Genomic DNA, 22,565 nt, shown 5'->3' with positions numbered 1-22,565 from the left:
GTATTGGTTCAGACCCGATGACCGTTGACGTACACATTAAAATGAGGTTTGAGACCGGCAATGGGGTTCAAGTGTTACCGGTTTCTACGAATAAGCATGTGACAGCTCTAAGGAACGTTGTTGCAATGAAGGGTGTTCCCACTGAAATATATGTGGAAACGGTGCCTATATGTACCCAACATAGTTATTCGCCTACGCAAGATGATGGTCAGGCTTCACCGTCTCAGCATGCGCCGAATCATCTTGAAGATATTGTGAATAACGAACTTTCTGTGTATGATGTGTACACAAATGATGAGGCCGATAGCGGAGAGGAGGAAGATGGACTTCAGAACATGGATGTAGAACCTGCTCGGATGGAAGTGGGCGAGCCCCTGGTTAGAACTCCCATTCCTTGGTTCAGTCAGGTGAACGAGAACTACGAAGTTGATCAGGATTGGGCCGAATCGGGTAGTCATACGTCGTTTGTTCCGGGGGGGGGAATTTGAGAAGGGGATGTGGTTCGAAAGTAAGAAAGTGCTCCAAGAAATGGTGAAGATGTATTCCATACAGAGGAATCAGTTCTACACCACAATTACATCGAATGAGAGTGTGCTTCATTTGCGGTGCAAGAAAAAATGTGGTTGGATGCTACGGGGTACCAAATCTAGTGAGCACTCGCGTGGCTTCGCCCTAGTCACATACAAAGGCCCGCACCGGGAGAACTGTGTCACGGAAGTACTGTCCACTGATCACCCGCATTTGGATTCGTCGTTAATATCAGATTTTGTGAAGTCCTTTGTTCGGAAAGATCCGTCTTTGAAAGTTGAATTCATACAAGAACTCATCTCCAAGCAATTTCATTTCGATGTCCCGTACCGGAGGGCATGGTATGCAAAGGGGAAAGCAATAGCTGATATTTACGGTGATTGGGAGAGTTCTTACGGCAGACTTCCGCACTTCATGCAAGCCCTCCAACAGTCAAACCCGGGAACGTGTGTTGTGTGGAAGTACAAAGCGTTGGTTGACGGTGTTTACTACAACAACATGGAAGTGTTTGAAAGAGTGTTTTGGGCGTTTGGCCCTTGTATCGACAGTTTTAAACATTGTATGTCAGTTATCTGTATCGATGGGACGCACTTGTACGGGAAGTACAAAGGAACACTGTTGGTTGCTACAAGTGTTGATGCAAACTTCCAAGTATTTCCTCTAGCATTTGCGTTGGTTGAGGGGGAAAACACCTCCAGCTGGTCTTGGTTCCTGGGTTGCATTCGGGTTCATGTCACTCAACGAGATGGCCTTTGTGTTATATCTGACCGACATCCTGGGATCATTGCAGCAATGACTGATCCGAACGTTGGATTTACCGAGCCGCGAGCCTATCACAGATTTTGTGTTCGCCACATAGCTTCTAACTTGAAGACTCACGTGCGACGAAACGACATGAGAGATATGTTCAAGGCTACGGCGTACCAAAGGCAGGAAAGAAAACTACACGGCGATCTGTGTTTCATTAGTGAGGCGTGTACCAAGGCAATGGAGTACATTGTTCAAATTCCGTTCACCATGTGGTCCCTCTTTCACGACGCTGGACGTAGATACGGGATTTGCACTACTAACTTCTCTGAGACATTCAACAACGTGTTGAAGGGAGCACGGTTTCTACCGATCATGTCCCTAGTCGAGTTAACTTTTCATAGAGATAACAAATATTTCACTTTGAGAAGGGAGTCTTCTGAGGCAAGATTTGAACAGGGACTTGCATACCCCCCCAAGGTCACTGCCATTCTAGAGAAGAACACCGCAAAAGCCAGATATCACAGAGTGGATGCGTATTCCCTGTTATTTTGTGTAATGATGTACATAACACTTATGAAATTAATATAATAAATCTTTTTTGAATGACTCCGTGTGTGCTTTGAAGTTAATTTGGTGGTTGGACTGTTGTTGGGCTGTTTCGAGTTTTCTGCAGTGCTTAAAGTTGACGGAACTCCCAGAATATGGTGGTGGTACGTGGTGGGGAGTGGCGGAGTTGGTGGTCGACGGTGGTGGGGTAGGGCTGTGGAGCTGGCTGTTGTGGTGGCTGTTGCAGGACTGCAGCATGCAAGCTGTTTGCTGAAGCTTGTTTTCTGCCTGGATGCTGGTTGCTGTTTCCAGCAGAAAAGCGCTGTCTGAGACAGCGCTTTATGTTCAAGCATAAAGCGCTGTCTGAGACAGCGCTTTATGTTGAACATATAAAATAGTTGTAGTTGAATTTTTTTTAAAAAAAAAACCAGGGGTAAAACGCTGTCCGAGACAGCGATTTACCCTGAAAGCTTAGTTTGGTAAATAGTTTTGCCACGCAACCATTTTTGTCAATAGTTTACGTTTAGAGCTCAAATTGGAAAAACGTTCCAATAATTATTATACATCCATTATAAAGATCTCTTAAATTGATTAAAAGTTACCCTTAAAGTGATAAAAAATTACCCTTAAAATGTATAAAAGTTACTCGAATATGTATAAAAGTAACCCAATTTAAATTAAAACAATCAACGCTTTATTGGTAAAAAAATCACATTTTAAATGACTAAAATTCAATTATTAGTATTGAAAATAATTTTATTACCCTTAAAAAAAATTTCTTGTTTAATTTATTAAAAATAAAAATCATATTATTATTATGTTCAAAATTACTCAAAAAAAGACAAAAAGTTGGCTTAAAGTTACCCTTATACTGCTCGATGTACACTAATATTAGTGTAAACCGCATTTATACAAAAGTTTTTGAAAAAGTTTTGGAAATTCTTCATTATAACCCTCTGGTTTTGCGTTTTCTACGTAGTGCCCCATATTTTTGAAAGTTGCACATTGTTGTTATCCCACCATTAAAAAATTCTATTATGTTGTTTTAATCATCGTTATTAGGCCCACTTTTCACTAATTAATATTTTTTAATTAATTAATAGGATGAAAAATGTTTCGTTATAGGTTTTGGGGTTTTTTTTTTATTTTTTTTTATTCTTAAGGGTCCAAATTAAACTCAGATTTTGGATAAAATAACGTAATTGCCTCGTTTTTGTATATTAAGAAATATCTCGACTTATGTGTTATTATTTTTTTTAGCAGCAAGAATAGTTTAAGTAAGGTTTAAGGTCATTTTAGTTCTTTAGGAATCAAATTGAGCTCAAATCGACAAAAAAATAATGTTTAAGGTCATTTTAGTTCTTTAGGAATCAAATTGAGCTCAAATCGACAAAAAATAATGTAATTGTCTTATTTTACGTGTTAATTGCGTTACTCGTATTTCTTAGCACACCAAATGAGACATTAAACATTACCTTTTTTTTTTTGGCTAATTTCAAATTTAATTTGGAACTAACAAACCTTGATACCTTGCCTGAAACAATTTCCACTGCTAAAAAATAATGACACACAAATCGAGACATCTCTTAGCACGTAAAACGAGACGTTTACATAATTGTTTATCAAATTAAAGTTTAATTTGGACCCTTAAAAACCAAAATACCTTCAAAACCTTTAACATAGTTTCCAACACGCAAATTGATAAAAAAAATATTAATTAGTGGAGAGTGGGCCCCACTAACGGTGACATAACGGAATTTGCCAACGGTAGGATAACGACAAGGTCATTGTATGATTACTAATTATACCTAAGGGTTACTACAATGTGTAACTTTAAAAAAGATGGGACACAACGTAGAAAACGCAAAACTAAAAGGTTATAATGTAGAATTTTCCAAAGTTTTATAAGCACGAATATAAGGTGCATTCAAGGGCATTTTCTGCTCATTATATAATTTTTTGACTCAAAATCTTAAAATATGCAAAAAGTACTAAGCAAAAGAGATGGTGCTATTATCAAAGAAAAACATGGTGCTAGTATCATGTTTTATTTTGAAATCGTAATGCTAAACACATTGGTAAGAATGTTTCCTCCAATATATTACCTGCGTTTTGAGATATTTTAAATTTTACTACCTGTTATTTGAAACACTTTAAGGTTGTGCTAAATATATCATGTACATGATTCATTTTGCCCGCATAATAAATTACTCGCTCCGTTTCTTAATACAAAACTTGTTTTGGTTTTTACGCGGAAATTAAGAAAGTTGTAAAAATCTAATGACGATTAAAAGTACAAAATGTGCATGTGGGGTTAGAGAGAGATTGGGAGAAAGAAAAAGTAGTTGGGAATAATTGAAGAAATAGAGAGAAAAAGTGTTGCGAATTGATGTTAAAAGTACAAAAAAAAATAAAGAAATAAAGATGATAACTCATAAAAAAAAGGATAATAATGTCAAAAAAATGTATTGTATTTTGGTTTACCCAAAAGGAAAATGAGGCTTTATATTAAGAGTCGGAGAGTGTATTAACTATATTGAAGATCCGAAGCTATTTACCCGATTAATATTAGGGTTAGCTGGTTGGTGCTTTATATGATCACTACATAGATCAAAAGTTCACCCCCATGATTCCAAATTGCCCCCATTTAATTCACTTGTTAGAGCATAAATTTTACTAGTAGGTGTATTTTTCAAGTACCCCAAAAGTTTAGATTTGTATCACAATTCGCAAAGTTTAAAACATTAGTCAAAGAGAAATTGAACAAGCTTGATACGAGGATATGATTCTGTGCTCATATCGACTTTTGTAGCTTTCACGAGGGACACATCTTCTACCACTATCATAAGAATTTGAGACATGTGACTTAGAATTTACCTTTATGGATGAGATATTATTATACAGGGTAACGGCTCCCACAATATAAATAGATCCTATTTGGTAAGCGATAATAAATAGTAGAAGGGTAACGGTTTTTATGTAATTTAGTTTTGTAAGCAAAGTGCTATACTCGTGTCAATTATTCATGACCACGGAACATTATTTCTAAAGCATGTGCATATAAATGAGCGTAGGTGTACAGTGTATGTGCATGTAGCACACCCGAGTGTATAATGTAAATTTTATTGTTCAAGAGTAGTAATGTTAGAACCTATGTTACTCGGACTCTTTCATTGACCTCACGTAACCGTGTCGACATGACTCGTGTCGGACACCTACACTTGGACACTTCATTTTTAACTAAAAACAAAACTTTTTTCAAGAAAATGGGCGAGTCCGATACTTGGACACCCGTGTCTAATTAGACACTTCATCCGAGTCCAAGTAACATTGGTTAGAACCTAAGGCAACTAGCTAGGTCCATTTCAGTGGCACCTTTTTGAATAATACTGTTGGTGTTGATTATTTTGCTACAAATATATTATTTGGTTCTAGGGAAGTTAGTAAGGCGGCTCCGTGTAAGATACACCACTTTGAATGTTGATTATGAATTAACATGAACGGGTGAAATAGGAATCAGAATCTCTTACACCGATCACATAAATTGGACTGATACATAGCTTGCTATAGTTAGTATCCATACATATATTCCAAGTGATCATTCGCGATAGAGACTTGACTTGGTCGGCACAGGACCAAGGGTATTCTTGATTAGTTGATTCTAACCTCATCACAGTTTGCCAAACGGGGATCTCTTCCAGTTTACTTTAATTTGCATCTCTTTTACTAACTTAAATACCATTTTCGCTTTCATTTCTAAGATCAGGATCTGAGTACTTTCTGTCTCTGAACTCACAGCATGGAGGTTTAGTTAGGGTCTTGCTCTTTGCTTCACTACTTGTTCAACTCAAAATGCGCGAGTAAAGCTGCTGCCTTTCACTTCCATGATCTTTGTTTGACTCATCATGCAGCACCAGTACAATGAAATTTACTGTCTTAGACTTTTAGTTTAGTTGAATACTTTGTTTAGATGATACTTTTTACATTTTGTTGTAGGCCAAAAGATGTGCAGCCAAAGTTGAAGCCTCAGTGAGGACAGTGACCAAAAATAGGTCATCGCGCAAAGCCTGCTGCACCAAACTTTAGGTACGAAATGGAAACAGTCAGCAGACTCGCATACATCAACTTAAATTGTAAGACTTACAGACATCATCTAAGATGAATAGTCTCATTAGTATTACTAATCTACACGTGTAAGAGACTGAGAGTCAATTTGCTAGATTAGTTTTGAACTTTAGAATTCACATAAGTAATAGTACTTCATGATTTATGGTTGTGACTTAAATTTAGAAGTGCAGCAAATAACAGTGCTAAACCCAAAAGACTTCTTCTCTAAGATGGGATTATCTAATAACTAGCTTTAGTTTCCTTTTATGGAGTTTTAAACTACTTCATCCCTGTCATTCTGTTTTGGTCTATTCAGAATATTTGCTCACTACCAATCTGTGGTTTAAAATAAAGCCTTTTCGATAGGATTTTTCACAAAAAAATATAGATAGGAATCCTAGGAAAGGTGGTCTCAATGAAGTTACATGATATGAGTATTCTGTTACAAGTTTCCACCCATAAGAAGAAAAAGGAAGACATAATAATATTAATAATTGTGCCTTTCTAGCTAGATAAAATACTTTATTGTGCCTTTTTGATCTGTTTTTTGCATCTAAAACGTGGGTGTTAGGGAAGGAAAGCTAGCTAAGCAGTTCAGATTGCTTCCCTTTTGGTAGGTTGAATGTCAACAAATGACAGTTAAAGAACTTAAAGATATGATTATATGTGATTGTAGCAAATTTGAATGAAAAGTCAATGTTTGTCAACCTCTAAATATTTTATGATTTCTGTCAATGGATGTAATAGAAATTTCTGGAGGGAAAGAAGAATAGGTGACTTAACCGCATTACCATGTCAAAACTCCAACTAAACCTGATAGTTGAAAAAGCTACATCTTGGATATATTCTATCATGACCCTTCACATGAGAGCCGCCTTTTGGACTTGAATAGTGGATGTAGCATGAACTTCATATACATTGCATAATTTTCTACTTTGAAAAGGACGGGTGGATGACATATGAATTTGTAACCTTCTTTTCAGGCTTCGACACCACATGACAGAAGGCCAACTAAACCAAAAGTTTAAAATGATAGTTAAAGCCCCCATAATTAGTTTTATACTCTTTCACAACATTAGCATAAACGTATGACAATGAATATATAGGGAGTAACCTGAGTATTATCAAGCAATTAATGATGCAAAATTAGTTAATGTAAGTTAAAGATTTGTGAGGAGAAAGCAGTTAAATTATACTGAATTCAATTCCTACAGCTTTTTGAAAGAACATATCCTCTAGCATTACTATTAAGTATAGTGATATGTGACTTAATAATACTAAGAAAGACTTTTGGGTCATTATATACTTCACTTTTGATGTTCAGTCAGTCTTCAGAATAGCTACTTCTGTTTTGTGTTGACTGAAATTAGTGAGGCAGGTCAGTGAAAAAGTATCAGTTTAAGCGATAATTATTAGCTTACTTATACTCTCAGACTAGTGCAGTCAGAATCAGAATCTTTCACAGTGATCACATAAGGATGAGGAAATGGTCTGTTATTAATAGTTTTCACTTAGATTCCAAGTGATCATTGGTGATAATAACGTGGTTGATAAATTAAAGATCAGCTGATTTTATATTCTAACCTAACGTGAATTTGGTTGTTGTTATGGAATATAAGTATTGGGACTCTCTATGTGCTGCACCAGTAAGTTACCACAACCAACTTTTGATACGAGACTAAAGTGTTGGTGGAATTGTGAGGAACTCCTAGTTGATTTCGGGAATCAATGGTAAGATATATCCTATGACACATTGACATGTGTGTTGTAGTACTTTAGACTTATGGTGGTCTATAATGTTGGTTCATCGTATCCTATATGGTTGTAACGACACTTAAAAAGGGCTCTAGTATTACTTTTGGTGATAAAGTTTAGCTTAACCCTACGATCAACCATCTGTCTTAGAGGAGCTGGTATAAGTTACAGATTATAGCAACATTAAAACTTACCTTGCACCAAAAGTTTATCATGACGCAAGTATGCAACACTAAATCGAGGTTTCAATGCATGGCACTAGTTATAAAGATATTTGCACAGTTTGATTTTTTACTGAATTGATTTCAATCAAACTAGCTTAGAATATAGTCATTGGTCCAGCCTTCCCAAAGCGGTAGCAGTAGAAAGTTCAGGACTAATGGTTTCTAATTATTATACGTCAATTAAACATATATATATTCTGTAAAAAGCGAAAATTGTGGAATATATTGCCATTGTCCTTTTTCATCAAAGATTCTAAGATAAAAAGATGCAAGTAGGAGCACCACGAAGTTGGAAAAAGAAGGGCATTTCCTTCTTGGCTTTTTTAAAATTTGTGCTTCAATGTGGTAAGAGCACATATCAAAAGTTTTAACAATATGTTCTCTTTTTGTTTCTGAAATCTTTTTCTCTAGACTTTATTGCTTTCGTTCTAGGGAAGATATCGATTTTTGGACATCTTCTCTGCTGTTAACATCAAGTAGTGATTGAGCAGAGATTCTAGAAATGACCAGACCTTTTTGGAATCTGAGAGTCTGAGACCATGTGCTATTAGTAAATAATGTTACAAAGCATTAGTATGCTTAAAAAATTCTTAATGAGAATCAGAAATGTTTCTCATTGATCACGTTTAACACCACATTAACATAGAAAATTATCATGCTTCTGGAGAACAAGTGACTGTTAGCTCTATTTTGGAACACTTGTAAATCATCGGCTCAATCACCATCATATGGTTAGTAGTCTAACTTTCGAGAAAGAGCTATTCTAAATGAGGGTATTCTATAGTTCTTGTAAGCTCAGATTTTGAAATGTTTGATGTTATAAATTTTCATGTCAGAAAAATATCATGTTGGCAAGTATTTTTCTACTACCAGCTCTATGTAATATGACTTATTATCAACCCTACCTCATTGTTAATGTATAAAAAATTAATCCAAAACTATATTTTGAATTCGTAGTATGTCAAATTTGATTTGAAATACAGACTGAACATTGGAATAAAAGTTTACATATATAATAAAGATGACTTTCATTGCAAAGAAATATTACATGCTTTAGCTGCTCTTGAACCATCTGAATATTAGCTAAATGTAAAACAACATAGACCATCTACTTAGACAACTATAATGTTGATCAAATTAAACTTTATTCACCTAAACATTTCTTTTGACACTGCAGCTAGCAAGGGAAATTACAATATGACCATCAATTATTAAAACCATGGTATTGCCTGAGCAGTGGGATGAGAGCTCCCCTTAGGTGAAGCGACATGATCTCGTTGGTGGAGCCTTTCAGCTGCCCACCAATGAACACTGCTGGCACTGGTGTGTTGCATCCTAGCTTCATGATCGCCTTCTCCATTTCCTTGCCATCGGGGTCCTTATCAATCTCATAGATGAAAGGGGTAACTCCGAGTTCTTGGAACAAAATGTTAACACTGTAGCATAGGCAACAGGAACTCTTGCTAAAGATCACCACACCATTTTCTGAGGCTACCTTTAGTACCTTGTCCATCTTTGTTTGTGTTTTAGTAAATGTCAGAGCCTCAGAGGTCCTGTGGCACAACTTAAACTCGTTATGCCAACAGGCCTAAGAAACTGATCCTGTTAACTGAGTTTTCGAGCAGTATGATATTCTGCAGGAAACGAAAGAAAACAGAAGAAAGGAGTGATAATTGTCTTGAAGGTTTGGTTGGCGGAACTTTGCATTACCTTGCTGAAGTATTTATAAAGGTAGCTTGAGTATAGGACTTCTCATCTGTCCCAGAACATTGAAAAGATATTGTGCTTTTTCGTTAGATGCTAAAAGATTTTAAAGCTACTTTCAAGGAGATTGGAACTATTGTGTGTGTACTTCTCTTTGAATAATCAACTTGGTTGGCTGATATATTAGACTAATTTGTCCTGTCATTTTAATCAAGTGATAAACTTAGTACTAATCTATGGTTGGCCATGATAATAAACTATATAGTTTTTTTAATTTGCTTTTCGAATGACAGCCTGTAGCAATATGATGGTGACTGTTACTATGTAAGTTACAGTACAATAACAGAGAAACTAATAAAGATGCAAATACTACTTACTAACTAAGGTGGTTTGTCATTCACCAGATTCTCTGAAATCTACTTCGTTCAATATCTCAATGGAGAAGATTTATCAGGATTAGCTTTTGATGGGCCATGATTCGGCGTTGTTCTCATCAACTTGACCTGATTCTTAAATACATGATGGACCTGTAAGATTCTTCACATTGCTATTGGAGCCATTCTTTACACCTCTTTGTTGATTTTTGTAAAACATAATGTATGCAAGGCTTACCAATTGGTAAAGTAACGACGTTCATAATCATGCAAACTTTAGCCTTTATTCATGCACCAAAAACAAAATATAAAATAAAGAATCCACCTATTTCTTCCATACTCAAATCTCACATGTGTTTCTCTTCATATAAAAGTATTATTCATCTTTCGCCCCTTAGGCAAGAATGGAGGGATAGATTGATAGTTGGAAGCTAGCATCAACTTCTAATCATGCTTACTCTATAATTTCTTGTCTTTACTAAAAAAAACCGCGTCTTATCTTTGGTATGAATCCCCCTCCCCTCCCTTAGATGCCTAAATTGGAGGCTAGCATCATCTTCTAATCATGCTTACTCTATAATTACTTGTCTTTACTAAGAAAAACGTGTCTTATCTTTGGTATGAATTCCTCTCCCCTCCCTTAGATGCCTAAATTGTGCTTAATTAGGAAACAAGTATCAGTCTGACAACATCTTCTTTCAAATCATGTTTCCACATTATTAGTCAGAAAGCAATAAAAAAACATAAAGAATTGAGAAGCTATTATAAATGATAAAATATAAGCTTAATGTTTCTGGATGTTTCAGAATAACAGTTATAACAGTTGTGAACGCACACAAATTCAACAGAGTTTTTGTATCTGTAGATGCAAGATGCTTACTGATATGATAAAAAGAACCTATGCTCTTTGCTTTTCCAAGCACCCAGGGCCATTAAAACTTAGCTGTCTTCTTCCTTTGGAAGAATGTTGACTACCAAAAGAAGCAGTGAAGTCAAAAGTGTGTGTTTGACAGAGATTCTAAGTCGACTGATCGATTGTGTTGGACTGTTGTTAGTGAAAAAGTATTCGTAAATGATATTTTCATGTATGAATTCATGCCAATCAAAAGATTAACTTAACGCAAGAAAAATTGCCTGCAAAACTTGATTTCCTGAAATTTGATTTTATGTATGAATTCATGCCAATCAAAAGATTAACTTAATGCAAGAAAAACTGCCTATAAAACTTGATTTCCTGAAATTTGATTTTCATGTATGAATTCATGCTAAATTGCCAATCAAAAGATTAACTTGATTCAAGAAAACTGCCTATAAAACTTGATTTCCTAAAATTTGATCTAGTAAGATTTTTAAGTCATTTTTGCAAATATATACATGTACTTTTAACTTATAAGTACTGGTTTTGCACCTATATACTTGATTATTTGCAGGCTATTTGGTAAGCTGCATGACATTTTCTACCCCTACAAAGTAACTGCAAGCTGTATTAGAGTTCGTTCTGTACATTTCACTATAGCTATTGATACATAAAGCTTATGTATAGAAATCCTTTGGATACAAGCATATAATATATGCCTTTATTCTTGAATAATAGTGGTGTTAAAGCCAGATAGCTTTTGCTTGCATGAGCCTATCTTTGAGAGAACCATTAAGGTGAGCAGCAAGAACATCTCCTGCTGAGCCCACATACTTTCCACCAATAAAGACTGCAGGAACAGTTGGATTACAGCCCAATTTTTGTAAGGCCCATTCCATTTCCCGTCCTTTGGGATCGTGATCCAGTTCATGAACTCCTGGGCTTGCACCAAGTTCATGGAACAGTGTCTCAATGCTGTGGCTCATGCAGTCTGTGCTCTTGCTGAATATCATTGCTGCCTTAGTTTTTGCTAACGCGTTTACTCTCTCCATCTTATTGAATTTCACTGCTGCCTTAGTTTTTTGTTAGAATTTCTAGCATCAAAGTTGTTGGAACATGTTGGAAGTTTTGTGCTCTGAGGTTATGTTCATGTGTTCGGATCAACCCTTTGGCATTCTTGCACCAATTTATAAGGGTGGAAAAAGCCTTCATCTGAAAAGGATAATAATTCAGCAGCAGATAAGGTTGAAGTTTTCGGCTTTAGACCTCCTTAAGGATAAGAAAAATTCTTCTTCCCCTTGATTTTGTATGACATGACCCCTTGTGTGATGAACAAGTGTTGTCAAGTTTCATGATGGCTGAATTCTTTTCTGAATCTATTCTAGAAAGTGTGTCAGATTACTATGAATTATTGAAACACCATTCTTAAACTGGAAATTTGTTTAAATTTTTCATGTGCTTATTCTTGGTAAGAAATGTCGAAATTCCATTCTAAACAGGAAAGTTTTTTTCATAGTTGCCTAGTCTAGTATGTAGATTGTAACAAAGTATGCAACAAAAGGATTTAACTAGAACAGATATATTCTCTGATAAAGAGTGAACTGTGGTCATGAAAATATTAGCATCATTTTTCACATGAGAGACAGCAAAGGTACAATAATTGTTCCTCCATTCACTGGTAAACTAGATAAGAAAGGTTGAACTAACTATTCTTTTGCAGGACATAGAACGGTGATGCACTTCACACATAGATCCTCGAAGGCAATTTTTTTTAATGTATCGTATGGTGTTTAATTGTTCTTGGGTTAGTTATTCCTCGTCTTTTCAATTTGAGACAAGCTGATAAATTTGACTGTCCCTTATTGTATGAAGCTAAATCTGAGTCTCTAACTTCCCTTCATTATTTTATAGGGAATCTATCCTTTGTTTCTTGGTCATTGCAAGTTGTCATTCCACAACATGGCCAATTGATACTTTATGCAGACAACCAGATGCACCAATAATCTGATCTGGAAAATCTAAGAGTTTAATTTCGACAATGCTACTCCTAGTAATGTTCATCAGACAGCTAATCTTTGATATCTGTGTATCATATATTCTGTGAATATCCATTTCCAATACTAAGAACTCCTGAGGTAATTTTACTTAAAATATCCTAGGCCTAATCATTTTCTTTATTGCTTCTTCTGCGGGATTGTTGATGACCAATGAGAATTCTCACAATCGTAATCTTATATGCATTAAAAAACCGTCTAACCTTTGTTAATTATGATCTGGTGAACATGATGTAAAAATCTTCATTTATATTTTGTCTGTGATCAAGTCTTTTGTATTTTATTTAAGACAATTATACAACTCTCTTTCAAAATGTTGTCTTTGTTCATATATTTTTTTTCCCTGTTAAAGGATGATTATACAAGCTAAAATCTGAAAGGGAAAGGAATGAACTGCAGTAGCAGGTGATTGAAAGAGTCCCAGTTCAGAACGAAAGTTATTTTACTACTGTAGGCCTGTAGCTGTATATCCTTACATGATCTTTTATGAGCAGAATGATGCTTTTTGGTCAGCTGAAGTTCCAATGGCGAGGCAGCTGATGTGTACACTGAACTCTGAAGGAGCAAGGTCAGCTAGACCATTTTATACACTCACTTTGGACTGAGAAATAGAATTAAGAAGCTTTTTCCCAAGCAAGCTCAGAGTCATACAGGAGTTTACAGTAGATTGATGTTTTAGTGTTCTGATTGTTGAACTTAGTTTTTTAGTGTTTGCTACGTGATTCTGTCAATTAGCTGTGTTTTAACATTGAGCTACGTTTCAGTTAAGGCAGCATTATGTTACCCAGTAAAGCCGAATGGTAAAGGTGCATGGATAATGTGAAAACTTATGAATAGCTATAATATAAAATTTAACTATTTAATGAAAGTTCCAAAAACTTAGGCCATATTATTTATTCTTTTACAATACAAGGAAAATAAAGCTTCATGCATCGATAACATACTTTTATGAGATGTTAGTATTGCAGTTTAACTCTAAAATCAAGAGTGCAATTTACACCTGAACGTACTTCTCTAGTTGTGTGCATAGCACATGCTAGAGAGGGCATGGCAGGTGCGCTACATGCATGGAACGCACACCTCGTCATGTGGAGGATATGTATAACACGTGTAAGGAAAAAAAAAAATTTGTTTCGGGTAAAAACAATGGGACCTTCGGATAAGGTCTTTATTGTGGGCTGAAGACTGATCTCGGTCCAAGTGATGGCTGGGCCGAGGATTTCCTGCACAACAAACACTCGTAAACTAGCCTCGGGGGTTGTGTCGAGGAAGGGCCCTCTGACGCCAAAGTCATTACAGTATTTAGAGAGTAAAAGCTATGCAAAAGTATTAATTGCTTGAGGCTTTTTATGCATGAATGTAAAGAGAGGGAATTGATGGCTTTTATACCTTTGTTCAAATAGGAGAGATAGTCCTTGCGGTCAAATGGGCTTGCCTCGTTGACCGGGCCTTTGACTAACTTGGCATGACTTAGGAGAGTTGAAGCTTTGCCTTGGGCTTGATAATTGAATCATTTTGGACCGGCCCAATTGGAGTAAATTGGACTCAAACAACTTGCCCCCCAGACCCCATTTAGAAGCACGACATGTTGGGTTTTGACTTGCAAAATGAAGGGAAGATATTGTTTTAATTAATTTTTTGAATTTGGCAGTTATTAGTGTAATTACGGCTGATTAGAGAATAATTAGGGAAGTTGGAAGGTTTCACAGGTAGTTAATTAGGAGAAGTTTGTTTAACAGTTGCTTTAAAGTGGAGTTAGTAAGGGTTTTAGTGGCGCGGACTCCCAAAATTCCATTTCTGGAAAGATTTAAGCCACTCATCCCACCTCTGCTCATTTCTTTGCATAACCAAATTCACTCTTCGCGAAACCCCACTGTTAACCGATTTCCGATTTCTATTTTTTGTTTTCCGCCCATTCTCTAAGATTTGGACCCCGAAACAAAATTTTGTTGCTCCAATCTTGTAGATCGGCGAAGTCCGCTTTTGATAAAGGTAATTTTCTCCGAAATTTCTTCGGTTTATTTGATTTCTAGTGTACCCTTGCTTTTTCGAGTACTTCCCTTTTTTCCTAATTTTCCTGAATTTCCAGCGACAAAAATGGCTCGAGATCGAGGGAAGAGGCCAATGAACCCTGACAAGGAAAGAGAAGCTCTTCAACCAGTCCTTCAACAACGCTGCCGTTAGAGGCGATGCCGCCGTTGACTGGCCGTAATCCACGCCAGATGAAGAGGGGGGAAGATGGGTGAATCTTCTTCAAGAAGGGCGGCTCCGGAACCAATTTCGGCAGTACCCCTGTCGTCAACGCCGTCTCGAGGTTCGGAAGGGGCTAGCACTTCGAGCCGAGCCGAGCTTTCGATAGTCGGACCTTGGGACTTGCCCACCGGAGCAAGTGAGTGGAGGGATGTCCGCGCCAATAACGGGCTGATGACTACACGCCAGATGAAGAGGGGGGAAGAGGGGTGAATCTTCTTCAAGAAGGGCGGCTCCGGAACCAATTTCGGCAGTACCCCTGTCGTCAACGCCGTCTCGAGGTTCGGAAGGGGCTAGCACTTCGAGCCGAGCCGAGTTTTCGACAGCCGGACCTTGGGACTTGCCGACCGGAGCAAGTGAGTGGAGCGATGTCCGCGCCAACAACGGGCTGATGACTACCGTCCATACTCTTGGTGGGTAGAGAAACATGCTGCTTATCGGTTTTCCAAGCAAATCGAGATTTTTTATGGCATTCTTGACATGGATGGATATTGGTGCCGAATGCCCACCGCCGAAGATAGAATTCATCGCCCTCCGCCTGGGTACCTCGGGGTGTACACGCGGCAGTTGCAGGGTGGACTTCGATTTCTTCCGCATCCCTTCGTCATTCAGGTGTTGAATGCGTACAACATTTCTTTATGTCAGCTGATCCCTGGCAGTATCCGAAGAATGATGACCTATCTTTGGACTTGCCTTTTTATGTCTAAAGCCGAGCGTTTACGTTTTTCGGAGGCTCCTTAAGCTGATGTCGAACATTCAGTCTAACATGGAGCATGATCCTGGTTGGTGGCGAATTGCGACCATCCGAGGACATCTCACCTCTTGGCCGAATGAAACTTCGGATAAAGAATGGCGAGGCCAATGGATATGGGTTCTGGCACCCTATGAGGAAATCCATATGAACTTTTTTGGTGGGCCACGGTACTTGAGTAAGTCAGACCCTGAAATGAAGAAAATTGGCCCTGATCCCAAGGTGCTCAGCGAAGTTAAGAAGAGGTTGCTGACCCTCTTCGGCAAGAAGGCAAATCCTCGGAGATCGGGCATCTTTACTCATGCCTGAGACATGGCTTCCCTGCTACCACTACATCTTCTAAGAGAAGATGCTTGTTGTTGTCGACCTCAGCCGAAACGGCCCGAAAGTTCCAAGGGGGTAAGGAGTTCGGCTGGGGTCGAAGACTTTTATTTCCTTTCTTTTTTATTTTATTCCTTATCCTTTTTCTGTTATCTAACCCTTGGGCTTTGGTTTTTCAGTGTTGATCGAAGGGAATTGTGGGATTGACTATGACAAGCTTTGAATTAATGTTGCCAGACACGTGACCAACAACGCCCCTAGAATCCTTGGATCTTCGGAGCGGCCTATTGCCTTGCGTTCTACTAGACTCACCATAGTCGAATACACGGCGTAGAAGGCTTGCTGAAAGAAGCAGGATCCGTTTTTCCTTCTGGGACCCTAGAACAAGCTATAGCGGAATCACCTGATGAGACACACGCAGTTGCTGCTACTAAACCTTCTACTATAGCTCGTGAATCTGAAGTAGAAGAGAAGGAGGTTGAGGAAGAAGACGGTGAAGCTGAAGACACTCGTCTGCTGAAGACTTCAGTATGTCCTCTAGACTTTGCCTTATCATTTTTTTCCACTTTTTCTTCCTTTGCTGATGTAGACACCTAAAAATGTCTCCCCAAAATCAAACCCGATGATAAATAACCTTTCACCGCCACTACTGGTCGGGTTTAGTATTTAATCCCGAGAGTGCTTAAAAAATCGTATTTTATTAAATTCTTATTTTTGAAAGGTCTGTGGATTAGTCTTGGTGTTTGGTAAAAGCATAGTTTTAATTTTAGCCCAAGCTTGTTAATTAATTTTAAGCCCAAACCTTTTTATTTTATTATTTTTGGCCCAAATATTTTATTTATTTTTATTTTATTATTTTCTTATTTTAGCTCGAATAATAAAAGTCAGAAAAAAGCCCGAAATTATCAATCGGCACTTAAAAAGAAGAAAGAAATTAGGGTTAAAAATGAATTTAGACGGAAAAGTGGACTGGAACTGACCGTGTCACGGTTAAGCTTGACCGTGTCACGGGAACTGTTCCCGTCTGACGGCAGGACTTCCCGTGACACGGGAGGTCTGCTGTGACACGGGAAGTTCCATGTCCTTTCCGCGTAAACCCTTAACGCGTTTTCTGTTCCGTTTTCTAAAAATTTTCCGCGTCACTCCAAAACTGACCGTGTCACGGGAACTTGTACCGTCTGACGGTACAGTTTAACCGTGTCACGGTACAGTCTGACCGTGTCACGGGATACATTTTTAGGGTTTTTATCATTTTAGGGTTCCGTGTGCTCCCTCAGCACATTTCCCTATAAATACCCCCTCATTTCTGATGTACGGGGCAACCAGAATTCTATTATTCTTATTTTTCTCTCTTCTATGCTCTTAACCCAAACACTAGCCTACCCTTTTCACTTCAAATTCCTTCTTCAAGCACTCAAAGGAGTCCATATTTTACTCGAGGTTCTGTCCTTAAGCCAAAGCGTGAAAGGTAGAATCGTTTGAGGGTTTGGCCCCAAAATCAATCTTGTTTTTATTTAATTTAATTTAATTGTTGTTTTATTGTTTCCTTGAAGTTACTAACTCGTTTATTATTTTGTAGTTGCAAACAAACAGATTCAAAGTAAGGATCATGCTCTTTTTATTATTATTATTTTTCTAACGATGTTTATGTTGTTGGAATTATGATTAAATTGGTTTTTATATTAATATTGATTCTATTATTATTTTGATCACCATATTGCATGTTTAAAGGGAATATGTAATTGAAAATCACGACTAATAAGATAACTTGGACAACCGGTTTAGGATCCCTTTTAATCTTATTATTAATTGAAGTGATCACCAAATATTTAGAATTATGTGTGCATTAATCTTAAACCAATTTAGTTAAATAATAGTTTGGAGCGAATTGAATTATTGTTTGTATGCCTTTGAGATCACAGGAATGCTTTTCAATATAAGAATCGAGTAGAGGCCAATACGGGCGAATGTGACTCCATGACTCACTTCGTACCATCATCCCCGATCCTCCTTTCGTGGTTCCGAACCATATGGAGTTAATAATCTCATGGATTATGAATGGGGTGTAACCTTCACGGGTCAATCGTTGTTGCCTTCGTTTTCCCTTATTCGTGGTTGCCTTTTATGATCCGTGAACGGTTTACAAGTTCCTAAAAAAAACTTGTTGGCGGCTCCCTACTTTATTTGTCCCTAATCGTAATGTCAATTCCCACTTCCTATGAGTGCCAAGCATATTCACAACATGCTTTAACGTAGGCGCACCTCAAACGACGCCTACAGCTGAAGATGTTGCTGTTGTCATTTTTTTATTTTTTTTGTTGTTCATATTGCTCCTTGCCCCCTTTAATTTCTTCTGTTGCAGGACGAAGAGGAAGGAATTAAGAAAGGACCGTTAGAAGAAGACTCTTCTTCATCAGACGAGGAAGAAGAGGAAATGGCGGGGCTGATTAGGAGAAAAAAAGTTTCAAGATGCCCCAGTCCCTTCAAAGAGACCTCGGCTTGAGGAGGGAAAAGAGAAGAATCCTCCCCTCCTTAGGTTCCTGCCGAAGGAGCTGGTCCGTAGAAGACTCCTCCTCCCCCTGAGAAATTCGGGGAGGAAGAAGTCATACAACAAACTTCCCCTCCTGAGAAGTTGGCTGGCACTCAGGAGGAACTTTCTAAGAAGGTCACTTCATCTCCTCGGCATAGGGCCGAAGATTTTACTGAAAAGATTCAGCGGGAGGCTGACAACTTGATCGCCCCTCTTGAGGGCGAAGATGACCTAGAGATCTTGGAGAAGATCCCGAAAGTTTTTGCTGAAGAAGGCCTGAAGGAGGTCAAGGAAGAGAAGAAATCTGAAGAGCAACCAAACAACAATGTGCCCTCTTCCCAGCTGCGAACTCGTGTAAGACTTTGCAGTCTTCTGAGATGGGGTTTGGTTCCACCCCCTTAGTCCTAGTTTCTGAGCGATTATGGCGTCCTTCGGCCAAAAGGTACTTTGGCAACCCTTCCAACATGTATGAGTTGGAAAGGGCGAGGTACTGGACTGCTGGAGCTGCTGCTCGCGCGCGTGAGCCGTCGGCAAGGGAACCAGACCTTTTTGTCCAAAACCAAAGGCTGCTGATGCAGGTAAATTCATCTTTACTCAAGTTTTTTACATAAGTTTTTAAGTTTTTCTTTTTGAACTTCTCTTACTCTGCAGGTCCTTCAGAACTATTTATTGGCCGTGGAGATGAACGACAATCTGAGGGGGCCAAGGCAGAAAGAGTTGAAGAAGCTGAGCAGAAGCAGCTAGAAGCTGAGAAAGCTGCTATCGAACATAAGGCAGAGTGTGAAAAAATGGCGTCTCAGTTCAAGACTTTTTGGCGAGAAATGGAGCAGGACATCTTCCTCGTTATTTACGAAAACCAAGCTCTGATTCAGGAGTATGGGGATGAAGACGTTCCAGGATTCTGGGTTCGGATCGAGCAGAGGATCCAGAGGGAGATCAAAGTTGCCCTACGCCAAATGGTTAAGAATTTCAAGGCTAAGGTTGCTTTGGTTGAGGCAACAACCCAACAGAGAAAGCAAGAGCTCAGGGATGAGATTTAACGGCTTGGGAATGAGATGGAGACTTGGGATACTGAGTTAGAATCTAAATATACTGAGCTTACCAAAGACGCTTAACTGGAAGCCTTAGATGCTCAGTTAAAGGGAAAAGATGTTGAACTGTCTCAGGCTCAAGTCAAGCTGTCAAATGCTCGGGTGCAGCTGATAAGGTTCAAGTTGATCTCGAGGCTGCTCAAAAGCTGCTGCAATTTCAAATCTACACCCAAGTGCAATATGACGAGGGTTTTGATAATGGCTTCAAGGCATCTCGGCGCCTCACTTTCCACCTCAACCCCTGCATCAATTGGGATGTGGCTAAAGAATGGTCCATGGATGATAGGGATTCTCATCTGCATTCAGCTCACCCTGATGAAACTGGCACGCTGGGCCAAGAAGGAAGCCCGACTAAGGGAAAAGGCCGAAGAGAAAGAGGGAGTCTGAAAGGACTTATGCTCAACCTGCCTCTTCATCACCTGAGCTTCCCAGAGTCCAAGGTGTTGTCCGGCTGATCCTTCTGCTGCTGAAGCATAGGAATTCGGGGCAGCTGTCTACAAAGTCTTGCGGATCTACTTGCGCTTAACTGTTGTATTTTCCGCATCTATTTTTTGCCTTGAATATTTTTTTGCTTCAGCTTGCCTTGATGTACAAACTCTAGTTTAATTTGCTTTTGAGTAGTTGTACGTAGTTCGGCAGCTGTGTTTTTCCGCTTGTGGGCGGCTGCCGATTTATTATTTCCTTGTGTCTGGTTTGAAAATTCTAAACTTTTTGAATGAACTTGGTGTAGCTCGATGTCCGAGCATATTTTCCTTTTATGGATGAACAACTTTCTTTTCTCATTGTCATGTTTTTCTTGCTTAGCTTGTCTTTGCCTTTTTCTGAATTTTTGAAATTTTTGCAAAATTTTTCTAAGGGTAAACTTCGGCTTGGGAGTTTTACTCACAGCTGAGTATCTCTTACCCCCTTAGAAATCTGAAGTTGTAGACTTTAGGATTCTATGGTTCTTGAATGAACTTTTTCTTTGGCAGACGAAGGTTCATCCTAGCTGAATTCTAGTACTTGAATATAATTTTTAGAGTTTCAGTTCTTTCTTTTCTCTTCTTTTGTTTTGAGAATCTATGAGTTCGCTACTCAGAAGCCTTTGACTCTAAAGTAGTATCTTTCGATTTTTAAAAATTTTCAAAAATTTTCTAAGGGAATGACTATTTGAAACACAAGGCCTTTGCTTTGGCAATGCCTCATATATAACTCCTCTGAAGTACAATGCTAATTTTTAGGCAATACTTCAGATTTGTCCAGGACTTCTTTGCCCCAGGAACTGACTCATCTGAAGTACAGTGCCAGAAATTGGCTATACTTCGAGGGTGAAGCCATTGTACCTATTAGGCTGGTTCCTCGGCAATCTGCAACACAATGCCACATTTGGGCTATGCTTCAGACAGTGTCGAGACAGAATCTTTAAGAAATTTAAGGAAGACAGAAAGTGGAAACTAAAAAAATGTGATAAAAATGGTTGCTCAAAGGCCATTTCAGTAATTCTGAAGATGCACTTACATAGATTGTTCTGCCCCCAAGAGGTCACACATGATATTTCTTAAGTACATCAGCATTCCAGTGATTCTTCAACTCAGTTTTATCCAATTGCCGAAGTCAGTATGTCCATGGCTAAACTTCATCATAAATTTCATAGGGTCCCTCCCAAGTGGCTTGAGAGTTTTCCATGAATATGGCTTTTTTGCATAGCTGCAGTATTCCGAAGAATAAGATCTCCTATTTTGAGAGGTCTCGCGTGGACTCTTCAATTGTAGAACTTGCTGATTCTTTGCTTGTATGCAACCATTCCGTCTCAGGTCGAGTCTCTGACCTTGTCTAAGAAATCGAGGGATTCTTTCATGAGTTGTTTGTTCTCGGCCGAGTCAGATTCACACGTAATAAGCTCTCCGAGCTTATTTCCACTGGAAGAATGGCTTCGGATCCATACACCAGCTCAAAAGGTGAATGTCCCGTAGCCTTTTTTTCAGTTGTCCGAAGTGACCAAAGGTTTCCAGGGAGTTTCCCTATGTACTTGGACTTTTGATCTTCAACCCTCTTCTTGAGAGCGTTGAGGATTTGCTTTTTTGCGGCTTCGGCCTGACCATTACTCTGCAGATGACACACCGCTGTGTATGGAAATTTGATGCCAACTGGTCTGTGTACCGCCTTAGCGGAAAATTATCAAATTGCTTCCCATGATCAAAGGCAAAAACCTTCGGAATGAACTTCCTCACATTTTGCTCCGTGATGTTTGAGGCTGCCTCCGCCTCGATCCATTTGCTGAAATAGTCAATGTCGACTACCAGCCATCTCTTTTGGTACAGAGCATCAGGAAAAGGCCCCGAGATATCCAGTCTCCATTGGGCAAATGGAAGTGGATTTAGTATTAGATGAAGGTCTCGGGCTGGCTGATGGATGACTGATGCGAATTTTTGACATGTCTCGCATTTTCTAACTAGCTACCTGGTATCTGAGATCATGGTGGGCCAGTAATAGCCCGCCCTTAATTCTTTGTGGGCTAAAATTCTCCCCCCTATGTGGTTACCGCAGATGTCGAGGTGAATCTCCCAAAGGAAGTAAACAACATCTGTTGGTCCCACGCACTTAAGAAGTGGAGCTGAGAAATACTTTTTCAGCAGCTCTCCTCCAAAGACTATCATTGAGGGCTATCATTGCGAGGTAAGCTATCATTGAGGGCTCTTTGGCCTTATATTCACCTCAATCTGGTTTGCGACGAGCTGAGAGACT

The 22,565-nt window shown here is 38.6% G+C and overlaps 3 protein-coding genes across 3 annotated transcripts; 1 reads left to right on the top strand and 2 right to left on the bottom strand.

The window, feature by feature from the left end:
- The first annotated feature begins 528 nt into the window (after window positions 1-528).
- Window positions 529-2,154, top strand: LOC110692565. The gene is made up of 2 exons (XM_021869601.1): window positions 529-1,828; window positions 1,904-2,154. The coding sequence occupies exons 1-2, from the start codon at window positions 529-531 to the stop codon at window positions 2,152-2,154; spliced, it is 1,551 nt and encodes a 516-aa protein (XP_021725293.1).
- A 6,736-nt stretch (window positions 2,155-8,890) lies between these two features.
- On the bottom strand, window positions 8,891-9,631 carry LOC110692485 (monothiol glutaredoxin-S11-like). Its single transcript, XM_021869494.1, has one exon. It carries the CDS (start codon window positions 9,421-9,423, stop codon window positions 9,115-9,117), a length of 309 nt encoding a protein of 102 aa, XP_021725186.1. The 5' UTR covers window positions 9,424-9,631; the 3' UTR covers window positions 8,891-9,114.
- A 1,395-nt stretch (window positions 9,632-11,026) lies between these two features.
- LOC110692585 (glutaredoxin-C11-like) lies at window positions 11,027-12,661 on the bottom strand. The gene has a single exon (XM_021869622.1). The coding sequence runs from the start codon at window positions 11,894-11,896 to the stop codon at window positions 11,588-11,590; it is 309 nt and encodes a 102-aa protein (XP_021725314.1). The 5' UTR covers window positions 11,897-12,661; the 3' UTR covers window positions 11,027-11,587.
- Between the last annotated feature and the right edge of the window lie 9,904 nt (window positions 12,662-22,565).

This window comes from Chenopodium quinoa, unplaced genomic scaffold, assembly GCF_001683475.1.
Source record: "Chenopodium quinoa cultivar QQ74 unplaced genomic scaffold, ASM168347v1, whole genome shotgun sequence".
Taxonomy (NCBI): Eukaryota; Viridiplantae; Streptophyta; class Magnoliopsida; order Caryophyllales; family Amaranthaceae; genus Chenopodium; species Chenopodium quinoa.
Note: the sequence above shows the minus strand (reverse complement) of the source record. Positions and strands in the feature narration are given on the sequence as shown.

Coding starts and splice junctions, on each gene's coding strand:
- LOC110692585 (XM_021869622.1), bottom strand. CDS start 11,896: ATGGAGAGAGTAAACGCGTTAGCAAAAACTAAGGCAGCAATGATATTC.
- LOC110692565 (XM_021869601.1), top strand. CDS start 529: ATGGTGAAGATGTATTCCATACAGAGGAATCAGTTCTACACCACAATT. Junction 1,829..1,903: donor TGCGTATTCCCTGTTATTTT/GTGTAATGATGT, acceptor TGTGCTTTGAAG/TTAATTTGGTGGTTGGACTG.
- LOC110692485 (XM_021869494.1), bottom strand. CDS start 9,423: ATGGACAAGGTACTAAAGGTAGCCTCAGAAAATGGTGTGGTGATCTTT.